At 48.5% G+C, this 23,172-nt stretch overlaps 1 protein-coding gene across 2 annotated transcripts in view; it reads left to right on the top strand.

Moving 5' to 3' along the window:
• The window catches only part of LOC129820880 (partitioning defective 3 homolog B-like), a 543,694-nt gene that overhangs the window by 20,898 nt on the left and 499,624 nt on the right, over positions 1-23,172 (top strand). For both annotated transcript variants that reach the window (XM_055877951.1, XM_055877952.1), the window contains exon 2: positions 11,426-11,527. In XM_055877951.1, the coding sequence (XP_055733926.1) occupies positions 11,426-11,527 (102 nt within the window). The remainder of the gene's footprint in view (positions 1-11,425; positions 11,528-23,172) is intronic.

Genomic DNA, 23,172 nt, shown 5'->3' with positions numbered 1-23,172 from the left:
ACTCCTTGTGGCGGGCCGGGTGCCTGCAGGCTGACCTGGGTCGTCAGTTGAACTGTGTTTCCGCCGACACATTGGTGCGACTGGTTTCCGGGTTAAGCGGAAAGAAGCGTGGCTTTGCGGGTCACCTTCAACTCTCTTCATTGGGGAGTTGCAGTGATGAGACAAGATCGAAATTGGGGAGAAAAAGAGGGTTAAAAACGCTGCCATATGGACACCGGAACACATTGTTTTACTGTAATAGATTGAGACATTATTTTACTGTAATAGATTGAGACATTATTTTACTGTAATAGATTGAGACATTATTTTACTTTTTTTACTTTTGCTAATCTTTAAATATAAAGATTAGCTGGCTACTCAATAACAGGTGGGCTCATGTTTGACAGATTGAGACCTCTGTTAATTTTCTTTAATGATACCAGAAGTTTACCTTTTAATTGTGCAACAAAGCTTATTTAGAGAGAACATTAAAATAATCAAGATCTTTATATAGATCGAAAATCGCTCGTAAGTTTGAAAAATATCAAGATATGATTTGACATGGTTTGACATGTACTGACAAACTCTCTAAAACGATGTTGGAGGTGGCTTATGGTAGAGAAATTAACATTCAATTCTTTGGCGACAGCTCTGGTGAACATTCCTGCAGTCAGCATGCCAATTGAACGATCGCTCAACTTGAGACATTTGTGGCATTGTGTTGCGTGACAAAACTGCACATTTTAGAATGGCCTTTTATTGTCCCCAGGACAAGGTGCACCTGTGTAATGATTATGCTGTTAAATCAGCTTCTTGATATGCCACACCTGTCAGATGGATGGATTATCTTGGCAAATTAAAAATGCTCACTAACAGTGATGTGCGCAGAATTTGAAAGAAATACGCTTTTTTTGTGCGTGTGAAAAAATGTCCGGGATCTTTTATTTCAGCTCATGAAACATGAGACCAACACTTACTATGTTGCGTTTATTTTTAATATATTTTATATTATATTATTATTATTATTATTATTATTATATTTTTGTTCACTGTAGTAAAGAGCTTGTGGCCTGCAGCAATGCATTCTCTGAACAGTTCAGTGGAGCCTGAAGCAGGGGAGGGAGGAAGTGAGGGGAGGGAGAGGGGTGTTTCGGGAAGATTTGGAGTCACTCAGGAAGTTATCAGACTGCTAAAAAGGGCCACTTAATTACTAAGACAAATGGAGGGAGGGATGGAGTGAGGGAGGGAGCTGCGGTGCTGTTTTTTCATTAGTTCCTGGAAATGCCAGATGTCTGAATGCTGAGATGAACAGAGCTGAGCAGGCTGAATTCTGCCAGAATGAGCTGATGGAATCTAAAACCCGTGGACCGGCGCCAGAAAACAAAACAATTAGCACAGAAGAGGAGACCGGGGCGGTCCGTTAGAAAGACGTTACCATCCAGGGAGAGGAATAACAACTTAGCCATGTGGAATGCTACTGGCAATACAGACTTTTTAAGGAAAAGGTTTATATGGGGTATGTTTCTATGGGTGTCAGAGGCCAGATAAAGATATTTTCTAGCTACTTGACAGTAGGCTGATGGGTCATGTTCTGATTTTATAATTTCATGTTACCATTTCTTCCTTTTTGTTCTGACCAGTAAATTAAGCTCTACATTGTAGATGTATGGGTAGTTTTACAACACAAAGCTAAACATGTCTACATGGTATGCTTTCAAACAGAATGGTAGGCTGGGCCTACTCCATCATGATGGGGAGACAACTACTCTGTAGGCTGGGCCTACTCCTTCATGATGGGGAGAGAGCTACTCTGTAGGCTGGGCCTACTCCTTCATGATGGGGAGAGAGCTACTCTGTAGGCTGGGCCTACTCCATCATGATGGGGAGACAACTACTCTGTAGGCTGGGCCTACTCCTTCATGATGGGGAGAGAGCTACTCTGTAGGCTGGGCCTACTCCTTCATGATGGGGAGAGAGCTACTCTGTAGGCTGGGCCTACTCCTTCATGATGGGGAGAGAGCTACTCTGTAGGCTGGGCCTACTCCTTCATGATGGGGAGAGAGCTACTCTGTAGGCTGGGCCTACGCCTTCATGATGGGGAGAGAGCTACTCTGTAGGCTGGGCCTACTCCTTCATGATGGGGAGAGAGCTACTCTGTAGGCTGGGCCTACTCCTTAATGATGGGGAGAGAGCTACTCTGTAGGCTGGGCCTACTCCTTCATGATGGGGAGAGAGCTACTCTGTAGGCTGGGCCTACGCCTTCATGATGGGGAGAGAGCTACTCTGTAGGCTGGGCCTACTCCTTCATGATGGGGAGAGAGCTACTCTGTAGGCTGGGCCTACTCCTTCATGATGGGGAGAGAGCTACTCTGTAGGCTGGGCCTACTCCTTCATGATGGGGAGAGAGCTACTCTGTAGGCTGGGCCTACTCCTTCATGATGGGGAGAGAGCTACTCTGTAGGCTGGGCCTACTCCTTCATGATGGGGAGAGAGCTACTCTGTAGGCTGGGCCTACTCCTTCATGATGGGGAGAGAGCTACTCTGTAGGCTGGGCCTACTCCTTCATGATGGGGAGAGAGCTACTCTGTAGGCTGGGCCTACTCCTTCATGATGGGGAGAGAGCTACTCTGTAGGCTGGGCCTACTCCTTCATGATGGGGAGAGAGCTACTCTGTAGGCTGGGCCTACTCCTTCATGATGGGGAGAGAGCTACTCTGTAGGCTGGGCCTACTCCTTCATGATGGGGAGAGAGCTACTCTGTAGGCTGGGCCTACTCCTTCATGATGGGGAGAGAGCTACTCTGTAGGCTGGGCCTACTCCTTCATGATGGGGAGAGAGCTACTCTGTAGGCTGGGCCTACTCCTTCATGATGGGGAGAGAGCTACTCTGTAGGCTGGGCCTACTCCTTCATGATGGGGAGAGAGCTACTCTGTAGGCTGGGCCTACTCCTTCATGATGGGGAGAGAACTACTCTGTAGGCTGGGTCTACTCCTTCATGATGGGGAGAGAGCTACTCTACTACGCGGACTGTGACTACGCGGACTGTGACTACGGGGACTGTGACTACGGGGACTGTGACTACGGGGACTGTGACTACGGGGACTGTGACTACGGGGACTGTGACTACGGGGACTGTGACTACGGGTACTGTGACTACGGGGACTGTGACTACGGGGACTGTGACTACGGGGACTGTGACTACGGGGACTGTGACTACGCGGACTGTGACTACGCGGACTGTGACTACGGGGACTGTGACTACGCGGACTGTGACTACGGGGACTGTGACTACGCGGACTGTGACTACGGGGACTGTGACTACGCTGACTGTGACTACGGGGACTGTGACTACGGGGACTGTGACTACGGGGACTGTGACTACGGGGACTGTGACTACGGGGACTGTGACTACGGGGACTGTGACTACGGGGACTGTGACCACAGGGACTGTGACCACAGGGACTGTAAAAAGGATCCTTTGGCAACACTTCACTCAGGATCAATTCCATACGTCTGCCCCTCGTTGGCAGTGTGCTAGGCAGTGTGCTAGGCAGTGTGCTAGGCAGTGTGCTAGGCAGCGAGCTAGGCAGCGTGCTAGGCAGTGAGCTAGGCAGTGAGCTAGGCAGTGAGCTAGGCAGTGAGCTAGGCAGTGAGCTAGGCAGTGAGCTAGGCAGTGTGCTAGGCAGTGAGCTAGGCAGTGTGCTAGGCAGTGTGCTAGGCAGTGAGCTAGGCAGTGAGCTAGGCAGTGAGCTAGGCAGTGTGCTAGGCAGTGTGCTAGGCAGTGTGCTAGGCAGCGAGCTAGGCAGCGAGCTAGGCAGCGAGCTAGGCAGCGAGCTAGGCAGTGAGCTAGGCAGTGAGCTAGGCAGTGAGCTAGGCAGTGAGCTAGGCAGTGAGCTAGGCAGTGAGCTAGGCAGTGAGCTAGGCATTCTCAAAGGCTCATAATCACATTTTAGGGAGAGGGGGAGAGAATATATGTGTGGCTGATTTCGCAAACACTGTATTAAAAACAAGGTCAGACTTTTCCAAAGACAACTCTGGTTCTACACAGGAATGTGGATCTGTCTTGCTGAGCTACTTTGTCAAGACTGTTTTTCTTGTCTTTGTTCAGAGCCCTTCAGGATCCTCTCCAACTGCCTGATCCCTCTGTTGTAGTGCTGGGGGCTTTTAACAGACTTCTACAGGGTATATAGTGTGTACCAGCTGGGGGCTTTTAACAGACTTCTACAGGGTATATAGTGTGTACCAGCTGGGTCTAGGAACAGACTTCTACAGGGTATATAGTGTGTACCAGCTGGGGGCTTTTAACAGACTTCTACAGGGTATATAGTGTGTACCAGCTGGGTCTAGAAACAGACTTCTACAGGGTATATAGTGTGTACCAGCTGGGGGCTTTTAACAGACTTCTACAGGGTATATAGTGTGTACCAGCTGGGTCTAGGAACAGACTTCTACAGGGTATATAGTGTGTACCAGCTGGGTCTAGGAACAGACTTCTACAGGGTATATAGTGTGTACCAGCTGGGTGTAGGAACAGACTTCTACAGGGTACATAGTGTGTACCAGCTGGGTCTAGAAACAGACTTCTACAGGGTATATAGTGTGTACCAGCTGGGTGTAGGAACAGACTTCTACAGGGTATATAGTGTGTACCAGCTGGGTGTAGGAACAGACTTCTACAGGGTACATTGTGTGTACCAGCTGGGTCTAGAAACAGACTTCTACAGGGTATATAGTGTGTACCAGCTGGGTCTAGGAACAGACTTCTACAGGGTATATAGTGTGTACCAGCTGGGTCTAGGAACAGACTTCTACAGGGTACATAGTGTGTACCAGCTGGGCCTAGGAACAGACTTCTACAGGGTATATAGTGTGTACCAGCTGGGTCTAGGAACAGACTTCTACAGGGTATATAGTGTGTACCAGCTGGGTGTAGAAACAGACTTCTACAGGGTATATAGTGTGTACCAGCTGGGTCTAGGAACAGACTTCTACAGGGTATATAGTGTGTACCAGCTGGGGGCTTTTAACAGACTTCTACAGGGTACATAGTGTGTACCAGCTGGGCCTAGGAACAGACTTCTACAGGGTATATAGTGTGTACCAGCTGGGTCTAGGAACAGACTTCTACAGGGTATAAAGTGTGTACCAGCTGGGTCTAGGAACAGACCTCTACAGGGTATATAGTGTGTACCAGCTGGGTGTAGGAACAGACTTCTACAGGGTACATAGTGTGTACCAGCTGGGTCTAGAAACAGACTTCTACAGGGTATATAGTGTGTACCAGCTGGGTCTAGGAACAGACTTCTACAGGGTATATAGTGTGTACCAGCTGGGTGTAGGAACAGACTACTACAGGGTATATAGTGTGTACCAGCTGGGTGTAGGAACAGACTTCTACAGGGTACATCGTGTGTACCAGCTGGGTCTAGAAACAGACTTCTACAGGGTATATAGTGTGTACCAGCTGGGTCTAGGAACAGACTTCTACAGGGTATATAGTGTGTACCAGCTGGGTCTAGAAACAGACTTCTACAGGGTATATAGTGTGTACCAGCTGGGTCTAGGAACAGACTTCTACAGGGTATATAGTGTGGAACAGACTTCTAGGCCCAGGGTTAGGCCTGTACCAGTTTTCTATTGGATAGGCCCAGGGTTAGGCCTGTACCAGTTTTCTATTGGATAGGCCCAGGGTTAGGCCTGTACCAGTTTTCTATTGGATAGGCCCAGGGTTAGGCCTGTACCAGTTTTCTATTGGATAGGCCCAGGGTTAGGCCTGTACCAGTTTTCTATTGGATAGGCCCAGGGTTAGGCCAGGAAGGGTGAACTGTAAAAGGCGGAACCTCAGGCTTTTTTAGCCAAGCTAAAGGATGACCTGACTTCAACACATAATTTATTCTCAGGGAGGTTTTGTTCCCGAGAAGCTAGTGAAGATGAGTAAGACCAATGAGTAAGACCAAAGAAACCAGACAATTCCTGAAAATCTGTCTGCCTCAGCTTTCCGTTTTAAAACAGCTGGTACAATATTACTGTCTAAAAGTACAGAATGAACCCGAGTCTTAAGAGATCAGTTCTGTTCTGACCCTACCAAAGTCCGGTGTAGCGGTATGTACAGGATACACGGTGTAGTGGTATGTACAGGATACACACGGTGTAGTGGTATGTACAGGATACACACGGTGTAGTGGTATGTACAGGATACACGGTGTAGTGGTATGTACAGGATACATGGTATAGTGGTATGTACAGGATACATGGTATAGTGGTATGTACAGGATACATGGTATAGTGGTATGTACAGGATACACGGTGTAGTGGTATGTACAGGATACACACGGTGTAGTGGTATGTACAGGATACACACGGTGTAGTGGTATGTACAGGATACACACGGTGTAGTGGTATGTACAGGATACACGGTGTAGTGGTATGTACAGGATACACGGTGTAGTGGTATGTACAGGATACACGGTGTAGTGGTATGTACAGGACACACGGTGTAGTGGTATGTACAGGATACACACGGTGTAGTGGTATGTACAGGATACATGGTATAGTGGTATGTACAGGATACACACGGTGTAGTGGTATGTACAGGATACTCACGGTGTAGTGGTATGTACAGGATACACGGTGTAGTGGTATGTACAGGATACACACGGTGTAGTGGTATGTACAGGATACATGGTATAGTGGTATGTACAGGATACACACGGTGTAGTGGTATGTACAGGATACACGGTGTAGTGGTATGTACAGGACACACGGTGTAGTGGTATGTACAGGATACACACGGTGTAGTGGTATGTACAGGATACACACGGTGTAGTGGTATGTACAGGATACACGGTGTAGTGGTATGTACAGGACACACGGTGTAGTGGTATGTACAGGATACACACGGTGTAGTGGTATGTACAGGATACACACGGTGTAGTGGTATGTACAGGATACACACGGTGTAGTGGAATGTACAGGATACACACGGTGTAGTGGTATGTACAGGATACACACGGTGTAGTGGTATATACAGGATACACGATATAGTGGTATGTACAAGATACACACGGTGTAGTGGTATGTACAGGATACACGGTGTAGTGGTATGTACAGGACACACGGTGTAGTGGTATGTACAGGATACACGGTATAGTGGTATGTACAGGATACACGGTGTAGTGGTATGTACAGAATACACACGGTGTAGTGGTATGTACAGGATACACGATATAGTGGTATGTACAGGATACACGATATAGTGGTATGTACAGGATACACACAGTGTAGTGGTATGTACAGGATACACGGTGTAGTGGTATGTACAGGACACACACGGTGTAGTGGTATGTACAGGATACACGATATAGTGGTATGTACAGGATACACGGTGTAGTGGTATGTACAGGACACACGGTCAGCCATTCATGGAAAGAGCAGGTGTTCCTAATGTTTTGTAAACTGTGTATTTCCACACCGTTGGAATAATACTGTTCTTTTAGTGTAAGACCTGTTTGAAAAGACTTCCTGATTGGTCAGCCTGTTTTGTTGACATCACCAGGCCTAAAATGAGTTAATAAGAGAGTTCCAAACCTCTCAGCCAATAACAGCTAGTTTTCAGTTTCCCCCTCCCCACTCAGACCACTCCCACACAGTCCTAGATAAAACTCTTGTTGAGAAATTGCTCTTTGCTAAGAAGCTATTTTTGTTTATTTTGGATTATTATTCATATTTTTAAATTAAGGTACTTAGTTAATTGTTACCCAAAAATATTTTAATATTGAGATTAAAAACAGCTGCATTGGACATTTCTTTATTAAGTCAGTCAAGTTGGTTATTGATTGATTGGTTTATTGGAATTTCTTAGATAATTAAAAGCCGTAGGCTGCCCCATCCGGAGAAAACATGACATACATTAAATATAATGGAGGATAAAACCCCAATGAAGCCTGAAGGCTCATTCCATTATGGTCTTAAAATACTGACTGGTTCTCTGAGCTGTCTGTTTTTATGGGAATGGCCTTCTGCTTTGGATTCTCGTCACATCTTCATGTTTTCCCAGTGTCTTCTATCAGCTCAGCCTTATCCACATGCTATCTCACCCATCCATCTGTATTACTGCCGAACCCATCCATCCATCTGTATTACTGCCTAACCCTAACCCCATCCATCTGTATTACTGCCGAACCCTAACCCATCCATCTGTATTACTGCCTAACCCCTCCATCTGTATTACTGCCTAACCCTAACCCAACCATCTGTATTACTGCCTAACCCTAACCCAACCATCTGTATTACTGCCTAACCCTAACCCAACCATCTATATTACTGCCTAACCCTAACCCAGCCATCTGTATTACTGCCTAACCCTAACCCATCCATCTGTATTACTGGCGAACCCTAACCCATCCATCTGTATTACTGCCTAACCCATCCATCTGTATTACTGCCGAACCCTAACCCATCCATCTATATTACTGCCTAACCCTAACCCAACCATCTGTATTACTGCCTAACCCTAACCCATCCATCTGTATTACTGCCTAACCCTAAGCCCATCCATCTATATTACTGCCTAACCCTAACCCAACCATCTGTATTACTGCCTAACCCTAACCCATCCATCTGTATTACTGCCTAACCCTAACCAACCATCTGTATTACTGCCTAGCCCATCCATCTGTATTGCTGCCTAACCCTAACCCAACCATCTGTATTACTGCCTAACCCTAACCAACCATCTGTATTACTGCCTAACCCATCCATCTGTATTGCTGCCTAACCCTAACCCAGCCATCTGTATTACTGCCTAACCCTAACCTAACCATCTGTATTACTGCCTAACCCTAACCATCTGTATTACTGCCTAACCCTAACCCATCCATCTGTATTACTGCCTAACCCTAACCCCATCCATCTGTATTACTGCCGAACCCTAACCCATCCATCTGTATTACTGCCTAACCCTAACCCAACCATCTGTATTACTGCCTAACCCTAACCCATCCATCTGTATTACTGCCTAACCCTAACCCATCCATCTGTATTACTGCCTAACCCTAACCCATCCATCTGTATTACTGCCGAACCCTAACCCATCCATCTATATTACTGCCTAACCCTAACCCAACCATCTGTATTACTGCCTAACCCTAACCCATCCATCTGTATTACTGCCTAACCCTAAGCCCATCCATCTATATTACTGCCTAACCCTAACCCAACCATCTGTATTACTGCCTAACCCTAACCCATCCATCTGTATTACTGCCTAACCCTAACCAACCATCTGTATTACTGCCTAACCCTAACCATCTGTATTACTGCCTAACCCTAACCCATCCATCTGTATTACTGCCTAACCCAACCATCTGTATTACTGCCTAACCCTAACCCAACCATCTGTATTACTCCCTAACCCAACCATCTGTATTACTGCCTAACCCTAACCATCTGTATTACTGCCTAACCCTAACCCATCCATCTGTATTACTGCCTAACCCTAACCCATCCATCTGTATTACTGCCTAACCCTAACCCAACTATCTGTATTGCTGCCTAGCCCTAACCCAACCATCTGTATTACTGCCTAACCCTAACCATCTGTATTACTGCCTAACCCTAACCCAACTATCTGTATTGCTGCCTAGCCCTAACCCAACCATCTGTATTACTGCCTAACCCTAACCCAACTATCTGTATTACTGCCTAACCCTAACCCAACTATCTGTATTGCTGCCAAACCCATTCATCTGTATTACTGCCTAACCCTAACCCAACTATCTGTATTGCTGCCAAACCCATTCATCTGTATTACTGCCTAACCCTAACCCATCCGTCTGTATTACTGCCTAACCCAACCATCTGTATTACTGCCTAACCCTAACCCAACCATCTGTATTACTGCCTAACCCTAACCATCTGTATTACTGCCTAACCCTAACCCATCCATCTATATTACTGCCTAACCCTAACCCAACCATCTGTATTACTGCCTAACCCTAACCAATCCATCTGTATTACTGCCTCCCCATCCATCTGTAATCGTCTCTTCCATCCTAGAATAGAACACATCAGTGTTGCCACTGCCCCAAAACGCCAGCTCTAGCCCCTGTTCTCCCAGCTCCAGCCTCCCCCCTGTTCCCCCAGCTCTAGCCTCCCCTCTGGACCCCCCCTTCCCCAGCTCTAGTCCCTGTTCTCCCAGCTCCAGCCTCCCCCCTGTTCCCCCAGCTCTAGCCTCCCCTCTGGACCCCCCCTTCCCCAGCTCTAGTCCCTGTTCTCCCAGCTCCAGCCTCCCCTCTGGACCCCCCCTCCCCAGCTCTAGCCCCTGTTCTCCCAGCTCCAGCCTCCCCTCTGGACCCCCCCTCCCCAGCTCTAGCCCCTGTTCTCCCAGCTCCAGCCTCCCCTCTGGCCTCTGGACCCCCAGCTCCAGCCTCTGTTCTCCCAGCTCCAGCCTCCCCTCTGGCCTCTGGACCCCCAGCTCTAGTCCCTGTTCTCCCAGCTCCAGCCTCCCCTCTGGACCCCCAGCTCCAGCCTCTGTTCTCCCAGCTCCAGCCTCCCCTCTGGACCTCCAGCTCTAGTCCCTGTTCTCCCAGCTCCAGCCTCCCCTCTGGCCTCTGGACCCCCAGCTCTAGTCCCTGTTCTCCCAGCTCCAGCCTCCCCTCTGGCCTCTGGACCCCCCTTCCCCCAGCTCTAGTCCCTGTTCTCCCAGCTCCAGCCTCCCCTCTGGACCCTCCCTCCCCCAGCTCTAGTCCCTGTTCTCCCAGCTCCAGCCTCCCCTCTGGACTCCCAGCTCTAGTCCCTGTTCTCCCAGCTCCAGCCTCCCCTCTGGCCTCTGGACCCCCAGCTCTAGTCCCTGTTCTCCCAGCTCCAGCCTCCCCTCTGGCCTCTGGACCCCCCCTCCCCCAGCTCTAGTCCCTGTTCTCCCAGCTCCAGCCTCCCCTCTGGACCCTCCCTCCCCCAGCTCTAGTCCCTGTTCTCCCAGTTCCAGCCTCCCCTCTGGACCCCCAGCGCTGGATGACTGTGGTCATAGTAGAGAATGGGAGTGCCTGTATGTGGCTGAGGTAGTTGAGGTCTACTGTAGATACTGTACTCAGGCCAGACACTTGCATTATTACGCAGACTTGGAAGTCTTTTCTCCACTGTCAAGTGTTACCCGACCTGAAAACATTAGACAAACATTGTAATTTCATAAAATACATTCGAATTACAAATGATCTAATTCACAGATGTATGTTATTGTAATAAAATATAGATGCTTTTTAATTGTGCCTTTTTCGTGAGATGGTGTTGTGGATTTGTGTACAACAGAGACATCATCTATTCTGTTTGTGTACCATAAATAAATCCCAATGTTGTGTTCGTTGTGCCAATTTATGAAACGAGGACGTTTGATTTGGTCGTGTTTGTGTTCCGTAATGAAATGAGGACGTTTGATGTGCTTCCTCCTATAGGAGGGTGACTTCCTGGTTCGTACCCACCATGTGGAGTACTGTGACGGGGGCATCCTGGACCCTGATGATATCCTGACGGACCTGGTGGAGGACAGAGATAAGGTAACGATCAACGTTAGGGCTGAGTCCCAAATCGCACCCTATGCCCTATGTAGTGCACTACTTTTGACCAGGGCCCTATGACCTTATTCCCTATGTAGTGCACTACTTTTGACCAGGGCCCTATGACCTTATTCCCTATGTAGTGCACTACTTTTGGACAAGGGAAAGGTAACAATGATCTACTGTGTAGCTGACAGTGCTCTCTTTAGTGACTGTACCCTCAATCACGTTTTAGTGACTGTACCCTCAGTCACGTGTTGGTGACTGTACCCTCAGTCACGTTGTGGTGACTGTACCCTCAATCACGTTTTGGTGACTGTACCCCCAATCACGTGTTGGTGACTGTACCCTCAATCACGTGTTGGTGACTGTACCCTCAGTCACGTTTTGGTGACTGTACCCTCAGTCACGTTGTGGTGACTGTACCCTCAGTCACGTTGGGGTGACTGTACCCTCAATCACATATGTGACCGACCGGCTCAATTCAGTCTTATGTAGTAAAATTTGAAATTATGTTATTTTACATTGGATAAAAGTAGAGACTCAGAACTAGAAAATGGTATAACACACACTACAGTTGAGGAACAATGGGAAAATAAATTTGTAAGCCCACTTTTGAGAAAATGTCCCTTGAATGTTTTGGTACACCTACTGGAGAACTCTTCTTTGTCTACACGTATTCAGCATCTTACACACCCTCTTAAGCTTCAGCCCCACCCATCTCTTTAAGGATTCACATGTGAGGCCATGTGCTAAACAGAGGGAGTACGGTAGTGTACTTAACAACCAAAGAGTTCAAGATTAAAGGCTGGTTTATACTACGGGTGTGTTCATACATTGTGTGCTCTGGGCGTTTGTAAACTCAGAGCGTTGTCATATTGTCCGTTCGTAAATTCAGAGTGTTTTAGCTCTCGGAGCGTTCAGAGCGTTCAGAGCGCACGCTGGACGCTCTGTCTTAGGAGTAGGGTTGATCTGAGCATTCTGACCTCACAACGGCAGTCAAACACGCAAGCTAACTGGCTAACTGGCTAACTGGCTAACGTCGGTTAGCTTGCTAGCTACTTCCAGACACAAATGAGAGAACACCCCACTCTGACTATTTTACTCCCCCTAGCAGAGCTGGTTAGGCTGTTTTCATGTTATCCAGAGCGTTGGTGACTGTAACTGTGCTGCTGGCAACAATTTAATTACGCTTTTTTTTTGCCAACGTTTACTGACACCGGCCATATGCAGCGGGTGTTGAGCGTTTGTAAATTTGTCAGTTATTCTGCGCTCTGGCACACTCAGACGAGAGGGCTCGGAAATAGGAGTATTTATTTTTATTCAAGCTTTATTTATCTAGGCAACAAGATAGCCCGAGTGAATTTACCAGCTACGTCTATCGAGAGTTGTCGCAGTGAACATCATGAACATTGTATTGAAATGGTTACTTGCATTGTGGAGTCTTTTGTTTAACAAAAAGGGTCAGATGACAATTAGGGGAAAGAAAAAATAAATCCATTGAAGCTCCCTCTGAGGAGATCTGTGGTGCTCTCAATCCTGATTGCTTCAAGAAAGTATGTGGTGCAGCTAGCTAGCTAAGCAATGAACCACAATCCCAACTCATCACGTTACTACCCTGTTTGAATCTGCAGGTAGCTAACCAACCAGGTTCAATGTTAGCTATGTTAGCATTAGCATTAGGCTATGGCTAGCTAGCATTAGGCTATAGTTAGCTAACATTAGGTTATAGCTAGCTAGCATTCGGCTATAGTTAGCGAACATTAGGCTATAGCTAGCTAGCATTAGGCTATAGCTAGCAATGCAAATAGCTCTGAGATATTAATAATATCACTACACAGATCATACATGTAACACAATACAATAACTATAATGAGGCTATATACAGGGGGTACCGGTACCGAGTCAATGTGCGGGGGTACAGGTTAGTCGAGGTAATTTGTACATGTAGGTAGGGGTGAAGTGACTATGCATAGATAATAAACAACGAGTATCATAAATAAATTCTGTTAATATTCTGGTTGGCCGGACTATTTGATGGCTGGTCCATTGACTGAAGGATCCTGATATTATTAGGTACATGGCTGGTCCATTGACTGAAGGATCCTGATATTATTAGGTACATGGCTGGTCCATTGACTGAAGGATCCTGATATTATTAGGTACATGGCTGGTCCATTGACTGAAGGTTGGAGCCTGATATTAATAGGTACATGGCTGGTCCATTTGGACTGTGTTCACCGGACCGGTCCTCTGCATCGTTCATATTTCTATGTTTGACGCTTTATCTCCATTAGCAACAGACACACAGCTTGGGCTAAATGATAGACAGGCAGGCAGGCAGAAAGACACACAGCTTTGGGCTAGATGATAGACAGGCAGGCAGGCAGAAAGACACACAGCTTTGGGCTGAATGATAGACAGGCAGAAAGACACACAGCTTTGGGCTGAATGATAGACAGACAGAAAGACACACAGCTTTGGGCTGAATGATAGACAGGCAGAAGAGACACTTTGGCTGAAAGACATCCGACAAAACAGAAACAGTTTTTTTGGCTGAACACAGTACGCTACTTTGGCTGCTGGGCCAACTGAAAGGCCACCCAGCAGTGAACTGAGTCTCCCTGGTGCAGTAATGTTGTCCTTTACCCAGGTTTTAAACGCAGGGGGGCGGGGAGGCAGGCGGGGAGGCGGGGAGGCAGGCGGGGAGGTGGGCGGGCAGGCAAGCAGGCAGGCGGGGAGGCACACGGGCAGGCGGGGAGGCAGGCGTGGAGGCACACAGGCAGACGGGGAGGCACACAGGCAGGCGGGGAGGCAGGTGGGGAGGCACACAGGCAGACGGGGAGGCACACAGGCAGGCGGGGAGGCAGGTGGGGAGGCAGGTGGGGAGGCACATAGGCAGGCAGGGAGGCAGGTGGGGAGGCAGGTGGGGAGGCAGGTGGGGAGGCACACAGGCAGGCGGGGAGGCAGGTGGGGAGGCACACAGGCAGGCGGGGAGGCAGGCGGGGAGGCAGGTGGGGAGGCAGGTGGGGAGGCACACAGGCAGGCGGGGAGGCACACAGGCAGGCGGGGAGGCAGGCGGGGAGGCACACAGGCAGGCGGGGAGGCAGGCGGGGAGGCACACAGGCAGGTGGGGAGGCACACAGGCAGGCGGGGAGGCAGGTGGGGAGGCAGGTGGGGAGGCACACAGGCAGGCGGGGAGGCACACAGGCAGGCGGGGAGGCAGGCGGGGAGGCACACAGGCAGGCGGGGAGGCAGGCGGGGAGGCACACAGGCAGGCGGGGAGGCAGGCGGGGAGGCACACAGGCAGGCGGGGAGGCACACAGGCAGGCGGGCGGGCAGGCGGGGAGGCACACAGGCAGGCGGGGAGGCAGGCGGGCAGGCGGGGAGGCAGGCGGGGAGGCACACAGGCAGGCGGGGAGGCAGGCGGGCGGGGAGGCACACAGGCAGACGGGGAGGCACACAGGCAGGCGGGGAGGCAGGCGGGGAGGCACACAGGCAGGCGGGGAGGCAGGCGGGGAGGCGGGCGGGGAGGCACACAGGCAGGCGGGGAGGCAGGCGGGGAGGCACACAGGCAGACGGGGAGGCAGGCGGGAAGGCACACAGGCAGGCGGGGAGGCACACAGGCAGGCGGGGAGGCAGGCGGGGAGGCACACAGGCAGGCGGGCGGGGAGGCACACAGGCAGGCTGGCGGGGAGGCAGGCGGGGAGGCAGGCGGGGAGTCAGGCGGGAGGCAGGCGGGGAGGCACACAGGCAGGCAGGCGGGCGAGCGGGGAGGCACACAGGCAGGCGGGCGGGGAGGCACACAGGCAGGCGGGCGGGCGGGGAGGCACACAGGCAGGCGGGCAGGGAGAGGCACACAGGCAGGCGGGCGGGCAGGCAGGGAGGCAGGCAGGGAGGCAGGCAGGGAGGCAGGCAGGGAGGCAGGCAAGCAGGGAGGCACACGGGCAGGCGGGCAGGGAGGCACACAGGCAGGCGGGCGGGGAGGCAGGCAGGGAGGCAGGCAGGCAGGCAGGCAGGGAGGCAGGCAGGGAGGCAGGCGGGGAGGCAGGCGGGGAGGCAGGCAGGGAGGCAGGCAGGGAGGCAGGCAGGGAGGCACACGGGCATGAAGGCGGGGGGGCAGCGGGCGGGGCGGGGAGGCACACGGGCAGGCGGGGAACCATTGGTTCTCTGTAAGGCCATCCTTAACTAGATAAGTAAATGCCATTATCCTCTCAGTAGAATCGCTCAGACATTAGGGTTGCGTCCCAAGTAGCACTCTATTTCCTTTGTAGTGCACTACTTTCTACCTGTGCCCTGGTCAAAAGCAGTGCACTATTTAGGAAAATAGGGTGCCAGTTTGGATGAACGCCAGGGGCTCCTATCAGATCCACAGCTTTTTGTAGACTCATTTATATCAGAGGGGAGGAGGTGGGGCTCTTTACCGTAAAAGTGATTTGCTGCCTGGTAATATTGCAGAACAAGCAGAACCCAGAATTCAAGTTTTTAAAAAGTGGTGTTTAAAAAGTGAATTGTCATTCAACCGTATAGGCCTAGAGTCCAGGAAGACGAATCAATATAGAGCTATACCTTATAGTCAGGGGATTTCTTAAGAGGAACCTCTACTGTGATGGGCTGGTACTTTATAATGTACTCTACTCTGTACTCATTGATGGACTGTAATATGTACTCTGTACTCATTGATTGACAGTTAGGTACTGTACTCTGTACTCATTGATTGACAGTTAGGTAAGGTACTCATTGATTGACAGTTAGGTACTGTACTCTGTACTCATTGATTGACAGTTAGGTAAGGTACTCATTGATTGACAGTTAGGTACTGTACTCTGTACTCATTGATTGACAGTTAGGTAAGGTACTCATTGATTGACAGTTAGGTACTGTACTCTGTACTCATTGATTGACAGTTAGGTAAGGTACTCATTGATTGACAGTTAGGTAAGGTACTCATTGATTGACAGTTAGGTACTGTACTCTGTACTCATTGATTGACAGTTAGGTAAGGTACTCATTGATTGACAGTTAGGTAAGGTACTCATTGATTGACAGTTAGGTAAGGTACTCATTGATTGACAGTTAGGTAAGGTACTCATTGATTGACAGTTAGGTACTGTACTCTGTACTCATTGATGGACTGTATTAAGTACTCTGTACTCATTGATTGACAGTTAGGTAAGGTACTCATTGATTGACAGTTAGGTAAGGTACTCATTGATTGACAGTTGGGTACTGTACTCATTGATGGACTGTAAAAACGTGGATGGCGATTAAGGCAGCTCTCTGATTCAGGTTAAATGTGGAAGACACATTTCAGTTGAACGCACTCAGTTGTACAACGGACCGTATTTCACGGAAACATGGCTTACTCGGAATACGTTGTCAGAGCCGGTACAGCCACCGGGTTTCTTCACGCGTCGCGCCGACAGAAACAAACAGCTCTCTGGTAAGAAGAAGGACAATCCACCATGCTGTATCCTATAGGACAATCCACCATGCTGTATCCTATAGGACAATCCACCATGCTGTATCCTATAGGACAATCCACCATGCTGTATCCTGTAGGACAATCCACCATGCTGTATCCTATAGGACAATCCACCATGCTGTATCCTATAGGACAATCCACCATGCTGTATTCTATAGGACAATCCACCATGCTGTATCCTATAGGACAATCCACCATGCTGTATCCTATAGGACAATCCACCATGCTGTATCCTGTAGGACAATCCACCATGCTGTATCCTATAGGACAATCCACCATGCTGTATCCTATAGGACAATCCACCATGCTGTATTCTATAGGACAATCCACCATGCTGTATCCTATAGGACAATCCACCATGCTGTATCCTATAGGACAATCCACCATGCTGTATCCTGTAGGACAATCCACCATGCTGTATCCTATAGGACAATCCACCATGCTGTATCCTATAGGACAATCCACCATGCTGTACCCTATAGGACAATCCACCATGCTGTATCCTGTAGGACAATCCACCGTGCTGTATCCTATAGGACAATCCACCGTGCTGTATCCTATAGGACAATCCACCATGCTGTATCCTATAGGACAATCCACCATGCTGTATCCTATAGGACAATCCACCATGCTGTATCCTATAGGACAATCCACCATGCTGTATCCTATAGGACAATCCACCATGCTGTATCCTATAGGACAATCCACCATGCTGTATCCTAATAGGACAATCCACCATGCTGTATCCTATAGGACAATCCACCATGCTGTATCCTATAGGACAATCCACCATGCTGTATCCTATAGGACAATCCACCATGCTGTATCCTATAGGACAATCCACCATGCTGTATCCTATAGGACAATCCACCATGCTGTATCCTATAGGACAATCCACCATGCTGTATCCTAATAGGACAATCCACCGTGCTGTATTCTATAGGACAATCCACCATGCTGTATCCTATAGGACAATCCACCATGCTGTATCCTATAGGACAATCCACCATGCTGTATCCTATAGGACAATCCACCATGCTGTATCCTAATAGGACAATCCACCGTGCTGTATCCTATAGGACAATCCACCGTGCTGTATCCTATAGGACAATCCACCGTGCTGTATCCTATAGGACAATCCACCGTGCTGTATCCTGTAGGACAATCCACCATGCTGTATCCTATAGGACAATCCACCATGCTGTATCCTATAGGACAATCCACCATGCTGAATCCTATAGGACAATCCACCATGCTGTATCCTGTAGGACAATCCACCATGCTGTAGGACAATCCACCATGCTGTATCCTATAGGACAATCCACCATGCTGTATCCTATAGGACAATCCACCATGCTGTATCCTATAGGACAATCCACCATGCTGTATCCTGTAGGACAATCCACCATGCTGTATCCTATAGGACAATCCACCATGCTGTATCCTATAGGACAATCCACCATGCTGTATCCTATAGGACAATCCACCATGCTGTATCCTATAGGACAATCCACCATGCTGTATCCTGTAGGACAATCCACCATGCTGTATTCTAATAGGACAATCCACCATGCTGTATCCTATAGGACAATCCACCATGCTGTATCCTATAGGACAATCCACCATGCTGTATTCTATAGGACAATCCACCGTGCTGTATCCTATAGGACAATCCACCATGCTGTATCCTATAGGACAATCCACCATGCTGTATCCTATAGGACAATCCACCATGCTGTATCCTATAGGACAATCCACCATGCTGTATCCTGTAGGACAATCCACCATGCTGTATCCTATAGGACAATCCACCATGCTGTATCCTATAGGACAATCCACCATGCTGTAGGACAATCCACCATGCTGTATCCTATAGGACAATCCACCATGCTGTATCCTATAGGACAATCCACCATGCTGTATCCTGTAGGACAATCCACCATGCTGTATCCTATAGGACAATCCACCATGCTGTATCCTATAGGACAATCCACCATGCTGTATCCTATAGGACAATCCACCATGCTGTATCCTATAGGACAATCCACCATGCTGTATCCTATAGGACAATCCACCATGCTGTATCCTATAGGACAATCCACCATGCTGTATCCTATAGGACAATCCACCATGCTGTATCCTGTAGGACAATCCACCATGCTGTATTCTAATAGGACAATCCACCATGCTGTATCCTATAGGACAATCCACCATGCTGTATCCTATAGGACAATCCACCATGCTGTATCCTATAGGACAATCCACCATGCTGTATCCTGTAGGACAATCCACCATGCTGTATCCTATAGGACAATCCACCATGCTGTATCCTATAGGACAATCCACCATGCTGTATCCTATAGGACAATCCACCATGCTGTATCCTGTAGGACAATCCACCATGCTGTATCCTGTAGGACAATCCACCATGCTGTATTCTAATAGGACAATCCACCATGCTGTATCCTATAGGACAATCCACCATGCTGTATCCTATAGGACAATCCACCATGCTGTATCCTGTAGGACAATCCACCATGCTGTATTCTAATAGGACAATCCACCATGCTGTATCCTGTAGGACAAACCACCATGCTGTATCCTATAGGACAATCCACCATGCTGTATCCTGTAGGACAATCCACCATGCTGTATCCTATAGGACAATCCACCATGCTGTATCCTGTAGGACAATCCACCATGCTGTATCCTATAGGACAATCCACCATGCTGTATCCTATAGGACAATCCACCATGCTGTATTCTATAGGACAATCCACCATGCTGTATCCTATAGGACAATCCACCATGCTGTATCCTGTAGGACAATCCACCATGCTGTATCCTGTAGGACAATCCACCATGCTGTATTCTATAGGACAATCCACCATGCTGTATCCTATAGGACAATCCACCATGCTGTATCCTATAGGACAATCCACCGTGCTGTATTCTATAGGACAATCCACCATGCTGTATCCGAGCCCTTGCATGGGTGTGTGACGGCGGTAGATACAGTGGGGCAAAAAAGTATTTAGTCAGCCACCAATTGTGCAAGTTCCCAAGAATGAATGGGGCCATGTATCGTGAGATTTTGAGTGAAAACCTCCTTCCATCAGCAAGGGCATTGAAGATGAAACGTGGCTGGGTCTTTCAGCATGACAATGATTCCAAACACACCGCCCGGGCAACGAAGGAGTGGCCTCGTAAGAAGCATTTCAAGGTCCTGGAGTGGCCTAGCCAGTCTCCAGATCTCAACCCCATAGAAAATCTTTGGAGGGAGTTGAAAGTCCGTGTTGCCCAGCAACAGCCCCAAAACATCACTGCTCTAGAGGAGATCTGCATGGAGGAATGGGCCAAAATACCAGCAACAGTGTGTGAAAACCTTGTGAAGACTTACAGAAAACGTTTGACCTCTGTCATTGCCAACAAAGGGTATATAACAAAGTATTGAGATAAACTTTTGTTATTGACCAAATACTTATTTTGCACCACAATTTGCAAATAAATTCATAAAAAATCCTACAATGTTATTTTCTGGATTTTTCCCCTCATTTTGTCTGTCATAGTTGAAGTGTACCTATGATGAAAATTACAGGCCTCTCTCATCTTTTAAAGTGGGAGAACTTGCACAATTGGTGGCTGACTAAATACTCTTTTGCCCCACTGTATATCTTCATTGCCCGGCCCTACAGGTCATACATGTATATAATAGGACCATTATTCTGCATTGTGAATTGATGTGGAATTTGATCTATTTTTTCTTCTGATAGTTTTAAAAGAAAATCTATAATAATGAATATTGATTTTTGTCTGTTTGTCACATCCCTACTGTGTCACATCCCTACTGTGTCACATCCCTACCGTGTCACATCCCTACCGTGTCACATCCCTACCGTGTCACATCCCTACTGTGTCACATCCCTACTGTGTCACATCGCTACTGTGTCACATTGCTACTGTGTCACATCGCTACTGTGTCACATCGCCACTGTGTCACATCCCTACTGTGTCACATCCCTACTGTGTCACATCCCTACTGTGTCACATCCCTACTGTGTCACATCCCTACTGTGTCACATCTCTACTGTGTCACATCTCTACTGTGTCACATCTCTACTGTGTCACATCTCTACTGTGTCACATCCCTACTGTGTCACATCCCTACTGCTTCACATCCCTACTGCGTCACATCGCTACTGTGTCACATCGCTACTGTGTCACATCGCTACTGTGTCACATCCCTACTGTGTTACATCCCTACTGTGTCACATCCCTACTGTCACATTGCTACTGTGTCACATTGCTACTGTGTCACATCGCTACTATGTCACATCGCTACTGTGTCACATCCCTACTGTGTCACATCCCTACTGTGTCACATCACTACTGTGTCACATCCCTACTGTGTCACATCCCTACTGTGTCACATCCCTACTGTCACATCACTACTGTGTCACATCCCTACTGTGTCACATCCCTACTGTGTCACATCCCTATTGTCACATCACTACTGTGTCACATCCCTCTGCTCAGGCAGTTGGCTGCTGTTCCGGTCCCTTCTCTTCATGGCACCCTGACTCTCACTGGTTGTTTTGTGATTGTCTCCGAAGTAGCTAGTCAGACTGCACAGAATCACTGCTCTACAGATCAACTCGTATCACCAAATAGTCTTTAAAGTACTCATCGTGCGATTGACATCAGTGATTCAGGGCCTTCGCTTTTTTGCTCAAACCAGATTCTCAGTCAACAGGAACTGACCAAAACATTTCAGGCTGCCTGAGTGACGAGGAGCCCGGAGCCTAGAGACGGTTGTGCTGTTGCTATGGTGACCGTTATGTTACAACTCCCAACATGTTGCCTTCCAGTGTTTGCCCAAGCTGTTGGTTCAGACTCTCTATGTTCTGCTTTATAAATGTCTTTTCGTCTGTCATTGTTTAGGATTTATCACTTGGTGCTGACTTGCTGCACCCTCGACAACTACTGTGATTATTATTATCTGACCCTGCTGGTCATTTATGAACATTTGAACATCTTGGCCATGTTCTGTTATAATCTCCACCCGGCACAGCCAGAAGAGGACTGGCCACCCCTCATAGCCTGGTTCCTCTCTAGGTTTCTTCCTAGGTTTTTGCCTTTCTAGGGAGTTTTTCCTAGCCACCGTGCTTCTACACCTGCATTGCTTGCTGTTTTGGGGTTTTAGGCTGGGTTTCTGTACAGCACTTTGAGATATCAGCTGATGTAAGAAGGGCTTTATAAATACATTTGATTTGATCACTAGTCCACTGGTCCTCTGCTCCCTGCTTTGTTTAGAAACACAACCTGAGACTGTATATCCTTCCGTTTTAAGAATACAGACCCACATGGTGTTCAGATGCACGGTGACAGGTTAATATGGGCTAGTGGGTATGTGATGTTTCCTGTTGATCTGGTGTCTGCTTTTCTGGTGTCTGAGCACACTGTTGTTACCATGCCAACGCTCTACCCTGGTTAGACAGTCCTATTACCATGCCTGGCCACGCCCACAACGCTCTACCCTGGTTAGACAGTCCTATTACCATGCCTGGCTACGCCCACAACGCTCTACCCTGGTTAGACAGTCCTATTACCATGCCTGGCCACGCCCACAACGCTCTACCCTGGTTAGACAGTCCTATTACCATACCTGGCCACGCCCACAACACTCTATCCCGGTTAGAGGACAGTCCGATTACCATGCCTGGCTACGCCACAACGCTCTACCCTGGTTAGACAGTCCTATTACCATACCTGGCCACGCCCACAACACTCTACCCTGGTTAGACAGTCCTATTACCATACCTGGCCACGCCCACAACACTCTATCCCGGTTAGAGGACAGTCCTATTACCATGCCTGGCTACGCCACAACGCTCTACCCTGGTTAGACAGTCCTATTACCATACCTGGCCACGCCCACAACACTCTACCCTGGTTAGACAGTCCTATTACCATACATGGTCACGCCCACAACACGCTACCCTGGTTGGAGGACAGTCGTATTACTGTACCTGGCCACGCCCACTGGTTAGAGGACAGTCCTATTACTGAACCTGGCCACGCCCACAACACTCTACCCTGGTTAGACAGTCCTATTACCATGCCTGGTCACGCCCACAACACACTACCCTGGTTGGAGGAC

This window comes from Salvelinus fontinalis, chromosome 23 (assembly GCF_029448725.1).
Source record: "Salvelinus fontinalis isolate EN_2023a chromosome 23, ASM2944872v1, whole genome shotgun sequence".
Classification (NCBI taxonomy): domain Eukaryota; kingdom Metazoa; phylum Chordata; class Actinopteri; order Salmoniformes; family Salmonidae; genus Salvelinus; species Salvelinus fontinalis.
This window is presented reverse-complemented; position numbering and strand designations above follow the sequence as displayed.